The sequence below is a fragment of the Saimiri boliviensis genome, chromosome 14 (assembly GCF_048565385.1).
Source record: "Saimiri boliviensis isolate mSaiBol1 chromosome 14, mSaiBol1.pri, whole genome shotgun sequence".
Classification (NCBI taxonomy): Eukaryota; Metazoa; Chordata; class Mammalia; order Primates; family Cebidae; genus Saimiri; species Saimiri boliviensis.
Window position 1 is genome coordinate 79,654,132 of NC_133462.1, and position 12,877 is coordinate 79,667,008.

Genomic DNA, 12,877 nt, shown 5'->3' on the forward strand with positions numbered 1-12,877 from the left:
ACAATGTTTTCTATTTTTCTAGATTAATTAACCTATTTCTTTTGGATGATATTTGCATTCAGATTATGTCTCCAAAGCTCTATTTTTACAAAAGGCATATATGTATTTTCTCCAGTGTGACCATATCATTTTTAGTATGTAGGGCTTATCTATACCCAGAAATAGCGTACCTTGTTCTTGTACAGTGATATTCCTGCTAAACCACTGTACTGAAAGGTGTAACTTTATTAGGATGTCTGAAAGAGTGTACAGAACCAACTCATTGATCCAGAATCCCTTTGTTTTGCCCACTGGCTAAGAGCTAGCATGAAATGAGGGTGCAAAGAAACAACTAAGGATACAGGCTGGGGAGAGGTTCTCTGGAAGAGGAAAGGCCGCACAGATCAGGGGCCTTGTTGATTTTAAGAATCTGGGAGTACAGAATACTCTCAACTTGTCCATCTCTTGACATCTTCAGGCTTCCTTCAGGCTCAACACCAGCATCTTCTCTGACTCACTAGCCCCGCCACCTTTCCCACTCTGAATTGACAGAATGCCTTTGGTAAATGTAGCTTCAAGAAGTGAAATCACAGAAATATAAATTCTAAAATAGAACTTAGAGTGCCAACTGGGGAGGTGGCTGGCATGCCAGCAGTTGCATATGCCGTGGCTCTGTGAATAAGCCGTCCATTTTGTAGTGCTTATAAATGTGACAACATACATAGAAGAAAATACATAGAACAGCTGTTTTGTGTAAAATACTGTTGATTTTTTAGGTGGAGTTTGAAGATAAAGATTATTTGCAATTTGTGTTTCCTTAAACATAGATGAATAGATATAAGTTATATTTCCATGGTAGAAAGGATGGGTGGAGCACTTGCTGTCCAGGGTATATTTCTATGTTTTTGTCTCATTCAACACATTTTGTAATTGGATAGGTTTTGCGCATGTGAGAAGGTGACATTTGCATTAGGAGATTTGAGATTGCTTGAAATCCAGTCAGTTGATGGAACATTGTGATTAGGTTGCCAAAGATCATGAGAGCATGCTAGTGCAGTGGCAGCAATCGTTCAGTCAGTGAGCTTTCCATGATCCCCTGCTATGCGCCAGGCAGCAGTCTAGACATGAAGGTACAGGGATAAATAAGATACGGTTTTTGGCGCTCTAGCATGGTGATAGGAAGGGCATGTGTGCCGAGAAATGACACTTAGTCCAAAGTGGCTAGCATATGGAAGGATGGCCAGGAGTGAGACTGGGAAGGTAGAAAGTTAGATGAGTGGGATTGCACGTTGCTATGGGCCTTGTATACTGTACTGACGGATTTGCACTTGATTCAGTATTCGTTGTGGAATATAGTCAGGCTTAAGGCAGGAAATGACATGTCAATATCTGTTGCCATTGGAGCTGACTGGTGGCAGGAGGCTACTTAAAAGTAATTTCATTGGTAGGCCAAAGTGAGGATCATGAGGTCAAGAGATCGAGACCATCCTTGCCAACATGGTGAAACCCCATCTCTACTAAAAATAAAAAAAAAAATTAGCTGGGTGTGGTGGCGCGCACCTGTAGTCCCAGCTACTCGGAAGGCTGAGGTCGGAGAATTGCTTGAACCTGGGAGGCGGAGGTTGCAGTGAGCCGAGGTCGCGCCACTGCACTCCAGCCTGGCGCCTGGTGATGGAGTGAGACTCTGTCTCAAAAAAAAAAAAAAAATTATTTCAGTGGTTTTTTATGAGATCTGAGAAATACGGGAGGGGATAGTTTGTGAAAAATATTATGTAAGTGATCAAAAAGCAGGAGTGGCAGATGAACGAATCACTTGAAGGGTCAAAGGTGGTGGCGGCATGATATTGTTGACTTCGTCAGCTTAAAGAAAGTACACACCCCAAGCAACATAGTGAGAACACATTTCTACAAAATATTAAAATATTAAAATATTAGCAGGGTGCGATGGCAGATACCTGTAGTCCCAGCTACATGGGAGGCTGAGGTGGGAGAATTACCTGAGCCTGTGGAGGTCAAGGCTGCGGTGACCCGGCATTGCAGCACTGCACTCCAGCATGGGCAACAGAACGAGACCCTGCCAAAAAGAAAAAGAAAAGAAAAAAAGAAAAAGGTACAAACACCGTTAGAGAGTGTTGACAATCCATAGATGAATTGAGATGCAAGATACTGGGAGTAGGAGAGAGGTGATAAGCTAACAGGGATAACTTAAACACACTTACTTACCTAGATGTGCTGTGGAAATCACATCCTGTGTCATGTATGACTTCATCTGTTTTATAGAAAAAGTAGTGGCCGTCAAGTGGCAGCTCTTTCATCTTGCAGATAACAGCCTCATTCTTGCATTTGTATCTGTTCTTACTCCCATTTTTATCCTGCTGTGTAGGGCAGCGGTCCCCAAGCTTTTCGGCACTTTTAGAAGACAATTTTTCTGGAGACCAGGATGGTTTGGGGATGCTTCAAGCATATTACATTTATTGTGCACGTTGTTTCTGTTGTTACTACAGTATAACACGTAATGGAATAATTATGCAACTCACTGTAATGTGGAATCAGTGGGAGCCCCGAGCTTGTTTTCCTGCAGCTAGACAGTCCCATCTGGGGGTGATGAGAGAGACAGTGACAGTTCATCCAGCATTAAATTCTCATCAGGAGTGCCTAACCTAGATCCCTCAAATGTGCAGTTCACAATAGGGCCCATGCTGCTATGAGAATTTAGTGCCACCACTGATCTGACCGGAGGCGGAGCTCAGACGGAATGCAAGCAATACAGAGTGGCTATAAATACAGGCAGCACTCCTGCTGTGCCACCTGGTTCCTGACAGGCAGTTGCGGACCCCTGGCGTAGGGGGCCTTCCTTGCTCCGGAGGTCTGCCTCCCATGCTTGGATCTGGTGCCTTCTCCCTTCTCAGGATCCTATTATTCCCACCCTCTCCACACTCCTTCCCATTGACATTCAGACACACTCGCTTCAGTTTCCTCTACTGGACCCTCCAACCTCCAGTTAAAGCCCGTCACACTCTTCCATCTCACAGGGTTGTCAATACTTTCTCTCCCTTCACTCTTAGACTCACTTCATTCTGGCTTCTGGCCCCATCATTCCACTAAAGACTTCTCACCAAAGTTAACTAGATAGAAGTCGATCCACTAGATCTTTTCTGCCTCCTCCCTGACCTCAGTAGACCAAGTGCTGCCTTCATTTGCTTTCTGACACCCAGTGCTGTCTGGCTTTCTTTTGGCCTCTCTGGTCTGCTTCTCTCTTTGGCATAATCCTCCTCCTCCTCATAGCCATTAAATGTGGATTATGAACTCGTCTACGTGTCTGTTCCTTTTCACAGGCTTTACACCTCTCCTAGGTGACCCACTTCATGGAGCTTCAGTGACTGCTTGTAGAGGTGAAAGGTTCATACTTCTGGCCCAGATATCTTCCGATCTGCAATCCCATGTGTGCAACTCCTTGACCTCTCTTTTTGGCTATCTCTGTGGCACCTCAAACTCAGCATACTTAAAACTAAATTTGTGGGGAGGCGGGGGAATGAAAAAACCAAGCTCTTCTAGTATTACCTAATTTAGGTAATCCCTCCATCCAGTTGTGAGTCAGAAAACCAGGGGTCGTCCTTGATAACACCTCTCTTCTTCACTTCCTCAAATCCAATCTGTTACTCAGCTCTAGGATTTCACTTCCCAGACGTCTCTGAAATTCGTCTACTTCTCTCCATCTCCTCTTTTCCCACTTTCTGAGTCATCGTTATCTCTGGCCATTATAATCTGGTGACTTCTTACCATAGTCCCCTGGCATCCATTCTTTCCTTCTAGTCCGTTTTCTACATCACAAGCAGGGTGGCCTTTTCAAAAGGCGTCTCAGTGCTTGCATGTAACAGGTGCTTGTATGTAATCAGACTGCCACCTGTGTTTACTATGAAAACATGAGAAGGCATTTTCCAGAACATTTGGAAGTATTCCCAAGCAGCTCATTGCATTGATGGACAGTTTCCACTGATTAGCAGCTATCTTGGTTATCAGATTGAAAAAGCGTAGCATATATAGAGTTGAGTACTATCTGTGGTTTTAGGCATTGACCAGGAGTCTTGGAATGTATCTCCCTCACATAAGGGGACTCCTTACTGTAGTTCTGAGGCTCCTCTGTATTCTAAGTGCATGAATAGGGAATATTGAAACAGGAAGTGTGTCCAAGAGAATAATGCCTTGCTGATTGAATAACAGTGACCTGGACATGTGGGCCCCAGTTTCAGCTCTGCTAACCACTCACGTGTGATTTTTGTACAAATCACTGGCCTCTGTGGGCTTCATTTCCTCATTTGTGTTAAAGGGTGACACTTGTCTCAGTACTCTTTCCAGTGTCTCTGGCTTTTGACGTTTTATGTTTCTGCAAATAAAGAAACTTACAGTTGCCCGTCAGTATCCGCAGAGGATTGATTCCAGGACACCTGTCACCCCTTCACAGATAGCAAAATCTGCAAATGATCGAGACCCTCTTATAAATGGTGTAGTTGCATATATATGTTATTTGCATATAACCTATTTACATCCTCTGGAGTACTTTAATCACCTTTGGATTACTTGTAATAACTAATACAGTATAAATAGTTGTTATACTATATTTTTATTTATTTTTATTGTTGTAATTTATAATTTTTTTTTTTTTTAAGAATCTTTTCAATTCATGGCTGGTTGGATTAGAGGATGTGGAATGCTCAGATACAGAGGGACAACTCTAGTAGTTTCTTCCGGTTTGCAGATAGGGAAACTGAGGTCCAGGGGTGTTATGACTTCCCCCACAGTCACATAGCTAATTGGGGCAACCCAGGGCCCTTATCTCCTGACTCCCAAACTTCAGTACTGGAAAAATAATCATGTCACGCTTTTCTTTCTAGATGGTAGGAACTTTGAGATGAGTGATTTTGAATATTATCAAGAACAGCCCAAAAGATGTCACATAGTCCCTATGCTAAAGCACATGCATTTTATCAGTAGGGACAAGATTGAGGGCCATCACTTATTTAAAACAAATTGTAACTCTTGGCCTGTAGACAAAAAGCAGACGTAAGTGTGAAGGCAGCACAACCCAGTGTTGCTGAGTGCCTGGCACAGCATGTGCCATCCTCATTTCACAGCAGCTCAAATGCTGACCTTACAAGTTCACCGTTTCATTTTCAGTCTTCATGAAAAGCTTGAATTCTCTTTCGCTTCTGTTTGCAACAGAAATAAATAATGTATTTGAGACTGATTGTCACTAAAAAATTTTTTTTTTTTTTGAGATGGAGTTTTGCTCTTGTTACCCAGGCTGGAGTGCAATGGCGCGATCTCGGCTCACTGCAACCTCCGCCTCCTGGCGGAGCCTCCTGAGTAGCTGGGATTACAGGCACGCACCACCATGCCCAGCTAATTTTTTGTATTTTTAGTAGAGACGGGGTTTCACCATGTTGACCAGGATGGTCTCGATCTCTTGACCTCATGATCCACCCGTCTCGGCCTCCCAAAGTGATGGAATTACAGGCTTGAACCACCGCACCCGGCTTGTTGATGTTCTTTATTGAGTTGAAGAAGTTTTCTTGTATTCCTAGTTTCCAGGTTTTTATCATCATGGATGTAGATTTTTGTCAAATACTTTTTCTCATCTCTTAATATGATCAATTTTTCTGTTGTTGTAATGGATTACATTAGTAGATGTCCTGATGTTGAAGAGGCTTTGTGTATCTGGTTATTTCTGGAAATAAATCTCTCATGGTTATGGTGGGTGATTTTTTTTATACATTATTGGATTTGATTTGCTAACACTTTATTAAGGATTTTTGCATCTGCGTTCATAAGAAATGCTGGTTTATAATTTTCCTTTCTTGAAATACTGTATTATTTTGGCATTAGAGTAATGCTATCCTCATAGAATAAGTTGGGAAGTGTTCCTTCTGCTTCTGTTTTCTGGAAGAGATCACAGAAAGTTACATGATTTCTTGTAATTAAATAATTTCTTCCTTTTATGTTTGGTGAATTCACCAGTGACAAGGGTGATGGCCCCTCTTTTCTCTGATATTTGTGGCTTTTGTTTTTTCTTTTTCTTTCTTTTTTATTAAATCTTGGTTTTCCTGGCTAGAGGTTTATCAATTTTACTGATCTTTTCAAAGAACCAGCTTTTGGTTTCATTGATTTTTCTCTATTGATTTTTGGTTTGTAATTTCATTGCTTTCTACTGTTATTTTTTCTGCTTACTTTAAATTTAATTTGCTCCTCTAGTTTTTTAAGGTGAAAGTGTGTTACTGATTTTAGATCATCTTTTCTAATATTGGCATTCAATGTGGTATTTTCCCATTTAAGCACTGTTTTTGCTGTATCCCACATATTTTGCCAGGTTATCTTTTTATTTTCATCTAATTCAAAATGTGTTATATTTTCTCTTGAGACTTCTTTGTCTTATCTGTTATTTAGAAATGTGTTTAATCTCCAAGTATTTTGGTTTTTCTCAGATATCTTTCTGTTACTGATTTCCAGTTTAATTCTATTTGGTCTAAAAATATACATTGTATGATTTCTTTCTTTTTTTTAAATTTAAGGTGTCTTTTATGGCTCAGAATGTGGTGTTTCTTGGTGACTGTTCCATGTGAGCTTGAGAAGAACATGTGTGTTGCTGTTGTTGGATGAAGCGTTATGTCCAGTTGATTAATAGTATTGTTAGTTCAGCTATGTCCTTACCACTTTTCTGCCTATTGAATTTGTTCATCTCCAAAAGAGAGTTCTTAAAGCCTTCAACCATAATAGTGGATAATCTTGGAGGAGAATAGATGGGTAATTCTATGTTTAACTTTTTAAGGAACTGCCAAACTGTTTTCCACAGTTGCTGTATTATTTTACATTCTCACCAGTAGTTTATGAGGGTTCTAGTTTTTCTACATCCTCATCAATACTTATTTTCTGTTTTTCCTCCCTTTCTCCTTTTTTATTATAATCATCCTCATGGATGTGAAATGGTATCTCATTGTAGTTTTGATTTTCATTTCCCTAATGACTAATTATATTGAGCATTTTTTCATGTGCTTTTTGCCCATTTGTATATCTTTGGAGAAATGTCTATTCAAGTCCTTTGTCCATTTTAAAATTGTGTTCTTTATTAAACCCTTGTCAGATATGTGATTTCCAAATATTTTCTCCCATTCTGTGAGTTGTGTTTTCACTTTCTTAATAGTGTCCGTTGATGCATGGACATTTTTAAGTTAAATTTATCTATTGTTGCTTTGATTGCTTATGCTTTTGGTGTCATATCCAAAAACCATTGCATAATCTAAACTCATGCAAATTTTCACCTATTTTTTTCTAAGAGTTTTATCATTTTAGCTTTTATATTTAAGTCTTTGAGCCATTTTGAGTTAAATATTTTTGCATATGACATGAGGTTAATATTTAAATTTATTCTTTTGCACTTGGATATCCACTTGTCCCCGCACTGTTTCTTAATCCACTGAATGTTCCTGGCACCCTTTTCAAAAGTCATTTGGCCATAAAGATACTGATTTTTAAGTTATTTCAAAATGTTTAAAATATAAAGTAAAAATATTTATGGCAAATGAAGTGAGTGTCTGCTGTTACGAGTTTTGGGTTGTTTGTTGTTACAGCAAATGCTGCCTGATACAAAAACTTAGTTCTTATGCTATGTAACATGTTTGTTTTAGACGACTGTAGAATACTTCATCCGATAACAGCAAAATACACTCTCAAGCTCACGTGGAACATTCACATTGCGTAAGAAGTAAGTTTCTTAGAATATCTGCATCAGGTAGCTTTTGATATAGAAGAAATACATAAGTGACAAGAACAAGTGAGTGGTAAGAAGCAAGTTGAGTACTCATATTACCTACTAGCATTTGCTCATTGGAGCTGGATTATACAATTTAGAATGGCTTCATGAAGTTCAGATCTGGACAGACTTCAAAGAATATTTAGCTTAGGCAAGAAAAGTGATCTAGCCTAAAGCCATATGACTGGTTAGTATCAAGGCTGTGATCATAAGCCAACTCCTGCCTCTATGTTCTTTCTGTGATGTGCCATGTAACTGTGAATGTAAGGTGGTGTCTGAAGTAGCCTCAAGAAGCAAGACGTCCAGGCTGATTCTGGCCCCAGATAAAGAAACAGATGGTTTTTCAGTAAGTGGCTATGAAATTATGGATTGGAAAGAAGTCCTCTTATCTGACACTATCAGGGCAGGTATTTGGTTAACTAAAAACATAAATAAGTACTCTGAAGGAATGATGCATACAGACCTTAATATTTTCTTTTCTTCTTCTTCTTCTTTTTTTTTTTTTTTTTTTTTTTTGAGATGGACTTTTGCTCTTGTTGCCCAGGCTGGAGTGCAGTGGTGTGATCTTAGCTCACTGCAACCTCTGCCTTCCGATTTCCCAGCAATTCTGCTGCCTCAGCCTCCTGAGTAGCTGGGATTACAGGCACCTTCCTCTACGCCTGGCTAATTTTTGTGTTTTTAGTAGAGATGGAGTTTCACCATGTTGGTGAGACTGGTCTTGATCTCCTGACCTCGTTATCCGTCCTTCTTGGCCTCCCAAAGTGCTGGGATTACAGGCGTCAGCCACTGAAACCGGCCGTTAGTATTTTATTTTAAAACATACATGTGTATATTTATTCTCCATTGATGTAGTACCAAGCTCTTTTATCTGAAAATTAATCTGCTGATTAAGTTTCCATATTTAGCATTCAGTTTTTGTTTCTTTCCATTGAATGAGGACCTGAAGACATTTCCAAAGAATCTAGGTATAGATACCTTCTAGACTTATATTATCCTCCTGCTTTCTGCCCTCCCAGGTTCATGGTTATTGCACCCATATCTAATTCAATAAACATTTTCTTGGTAGTTTGCCTGTATGAAATCTTTTCCAGAACATCTATCTGCCTTAGTGTCTCATAAAAACGGTTATCTTTTTCCCACTCATGTTCCATTGGTTCATATAATATTTAATAAAATTATGTAATCATGGTAATAAGTTCAAGTGGCCTTAACCGGTTTGGGAATCATCCCATCTGATTCTCAGTGATCAAAGAGCATAATGGATAAAAGTCAAAGTCACAGGTGAAGTTGACAGTAACTTGCTAGCCATAAGCATATCAGCCTACTAGGGGCATCAGAATGTTTTTCAGGGGAAGCAGAGATCACAGCTAATCATCTGAGACCAATACCTGGAAACTGGTTAAGCAAGCTTCTGCACATCTTGTTCAGTGGAATACATCCATGTAAAACATGAATACAAATTTATATGGATTATAAAAGTCATCCAACGTATACTGTTACATGGGAAAAAACAGTTTACGTAACAGCATGAATATTAAGATTTTGTGTGTGCATGTGACACATAGAAAAACATCTGGAAGGATGTGAATCACAATGTTAAGTAGAGACAAAAATTAATAGTACTTATCTCTACAGCATGAGAATTTGGTTGTCTTTTTTTTTTTTTAACTCTGATGGAGATTTTTGATATAATCCTTTGTTGTTGAAAGTTTTACATTAAACATTTGTTACTTTAAAATTAAGGGGAAACATTGTTTCTATTTTGAGAAGAACCTGATTGAATTGTGTTGTTTTGAAAAAGAAGTTAACTTTTAGAATTTTAGGCGACAGGAGAGAATGTTCTCAGTCGGGGGCCACGCTTCCTGATACCTTTATAAAGTGAACAAGCACCTTCATACTGTCCTGTATAAGCCAAGATGCTTTCTTCCTGCAGCAACATGGCCTTGTAAATGATGGGAATGGACTTTCTTATTCTTTCTTCCATTTCATTTTTATATGTCACTGTGATATCATCGCCATAATTTTTTCTTCTCTGGTTTTATTTTTTAGGAAGATTTCGATGTCGATCATTTTGTGTCTGACTGTAGGAAGCGGGTCCAGCTGGAAGAACTGAGAGATGATCTGGAGCTCTACTATAAACTTCTTAAAACAGCCATGGTCGAACTCATCAACAAAGATTATGCAGATTTTGTCAACCTTTCAACAAACTTGGTAAACTTTAAGTCCACGGTCCCTACATTTACACACATACCATTTCTTTCTCAATCATACTTATTCTTAAAAGTGTTGTGTGTTTTTAGAAACCTTTTAGTTGATGTTCCCTGCAGAAATTTGAAGAGATCACTAATCTCCTCAATAAAATAACCAAACTTTATTGATATACAGTTTTGCTTTTTTACTCATTTAAAACTATTCTAATGAGTATTTTTTGAATTTGATATTATTAGTGAAAAGCAAGGGCTAGTAATAGCATAGTGGTTGTTTTCGTTAGCTGCTGATTACCATGAAATCTCTCTGGTTTAGACCAATTTGCAAGAGCAAACATCAACTGTTCTTAAGGAAATATTTAATTTACTTTCAGATACATATGCTAGCCAGAACTAGATTGAAAGAACATTGGCCAATATTGATCTTTAGGAGGCTTGGTTTTATAAAATGTAAGAATAGTTTGTCATGAGCATATCAGTTGTTTATAAACGTAGGTTAGAAGTGCTTATGTTTTAATATTCTCAAAACATCCTGTTGGCCATCCTGTTCCTATTTTATTTTACTTTTTAAACTCTGTCCAAAGAAGTACAGAAAGTAACCATTTCCATGGAAATTTTAAGAAGCATTAAAATTAGTGAGTCATATTTGCATTTGGGAAATGTACATCTGAGATAAATGTTGTAGTAGGATTAGAAACCTAGAAACTTATATTTCCGTTCTGTTTCATTTGGATTTTTCTCAAGGGTTAGAATAGTTAGGACAGATATAGTCCTTCAGACTTATCAGCTGGTCAAATATTGTAAATTACAGACAGATAGCTTTTTACTTTCAGTTAACATTTGTCAAATTCATTAAAATATTTTATTCAGAGGCAAATTGTGCCTAAGGAGGCTTTTATTTATTATGACTTCTCTTATTTTTATAGTTTTCTTGGACATCAAAGGTTTTTTTCACATTCTATCAACAATGTTTATTATAAACTAACATTTGTTATTACTTAGCAATAAATGGTTGTTCATTTTGTTGTACAGAAAGAATAATGTTAAGTCTAGCAGTGCTTTGATCATTAAGTAGATACTTAGCTAGTACTCCTGATTGTGAAGTATGTGTGTCAGCATGATTTCTGCCTTTAGGTTGGCATGGACAAAGCCCTCAACCAACTTTCTGTGCCTTTGGGACAATTACGAGAAGAGGTTCTGGTAAGTTTCCCAAATAGCAGTAAAAGGTTTACCGTAAGGCACAATTTGCTTGTTTGGCCCTCCAAAAAAGAATTCCTTTAATCTGTTAGGTTGTTATTTTTGTGTTTTGAATGTTTAGTAATTATCATACCCTTAGAAAAGTTGTAAATCATTCTCTTTTTTTTTCTTTTTGCATGTGATACTATAACCAAAAAATTTGTTTGATTTGAAGATGACAGATTCTTAGAGTAGATAGTTTTAAAATGTAGGAGGAGGAGAAGGCTATTTGAAAACTCAACTTGTTACTGTCAGCTTACTCATATGTAGGTAGTCACTGATTTAGGAATAGCTTCTATTTTTAAAATGTGTAGTTTTACAAATATTTCCCTAAGTAATATTTTATATATTGTTAGGTTCCTAGACTAGTCTGCAGAAGTGCTTTAAACCCTAATGTAACTGAAGGATAACGTAAAATTAATGTAATAACTAATAGACATTGTATTTTATTTTAATGTTTCTATGAGATAATGTCTGCTATGGTTGGGACTTGCCATGTCTAACCCATTGGAGACAGGGACTCTGTCTGGATAAACAGTAGAGGGGGGCGTTTTGGCATCATTTTCAACAGAAAAGTGTGCTACCCTGCATTGTCCCTGCCGGTCCACCCTGCAGTCTGTGTCAGGTGCCCTGACTTCCATGCTCTCTTAGCATTGATGAGCTGTCATAAACTTGGTTCATTGCATCATTATTACCTGTATATGTCACCACTATATCATGGACAGTCTCAGGCACTTAGTAGGCTCATAGTAGGTGACATAAGTAAACATTCAATATATGTGTAGTGCTGAAAAAAATGCAGAATAATAGAAATGTCAGTGTTTAGAAGTCCATAGGTATATAGGCAAGGAATAATTCTTAAAAAAGAAGTCTTGGCCGCGCATGGTGGCTCATGCCCTCTTCCCACTGTCTCTAGAACCGCCTTTTTCCTGATTGGTTTACCTATAGACCTGTTCTGCCTTTTTGATCTCCAACTCATGAAGCTACTCTGTGAGACTCTGCGGTTATTGAGAAATGAGACTATTTCTATCTTGTTCACCATAGCGTCCTCATTGGTATCCACAATAGCTGACATTTAATAGGTATTTCATAACATTTGTGGAATGAATGAATTCACTTTTCTATAGAATTTTTATTTCTCCAGTTTATTCTAGTTTTTCTTTTACCTTCATTTTGGCCCTGATTTCTAATTAATTCATTAGCTTCTGGACATATTTCTCCACTTATAAACTCGCCCTTTTCCTTGCCTTCAGACTTCTTGATTCTGAATTTTCCCAAAACAACTTTTTCATGATATATTAGTACTTTTAAAATGTTTAGAATCTAGTCTAAAGATCTTGTCATGGCCCTCTTGAATTAACCCCTCCTGTTTTATTTCTACTTTTGTCCATGTTGAAGCCTGCAGTACCCCCAGAGGTATTCCTCACTGGTCCTGAAATATGTCATAACTGTTCTGTCTTTCTACCTCGTCTTCTGATAATCTTCTCTCTGTGCTTGTCAGCATCCACAAATTTTTAGATTCTACCTCAAGTCTCATCTCCTCCACCAGACACCCTTATACTTTGACTCAGGTTTCTTTACCCTGATCACCTGTGATGCTCATTGTATGTAGATTGATTTTCTTTTCGCAGCCAACCCTGCATGACCTTAG

General features: G+C 38.2%; 1 protein-coding gene across 2 annotated transcripts in view; it reads left to right on the forward strand.

Annotated features, from left to right (window-relative positions):
* The window catches only part of COG2 (component of oligomeric golgi complex 2), a 46,981-nt gene that overhangs the window by 1,094 nt on the left and 33,010 nt on the right, over window positions 1–12,877 (forward strand). For both annotated transcript variants that reach the window (XR_012513581.1, XM_003940766.3), the window contains exons 2-3: window positions 9,833–9,994; window positions 11,125–11,190. Coding sequence is in view for 1 of the 2 variants with exons in the window: in XM_003940766.3 (XP_003940815.3) it covers window positions 9,833–9,994; window positions 11,125–11,190 (228 nt within the window). In the remaining variant the exon portion in view is untranslated. The remainder of the gene's footprint in view (window positions 1–9,832; window positions 9,995–11,124; window positions 11,191–12,877) is intronic.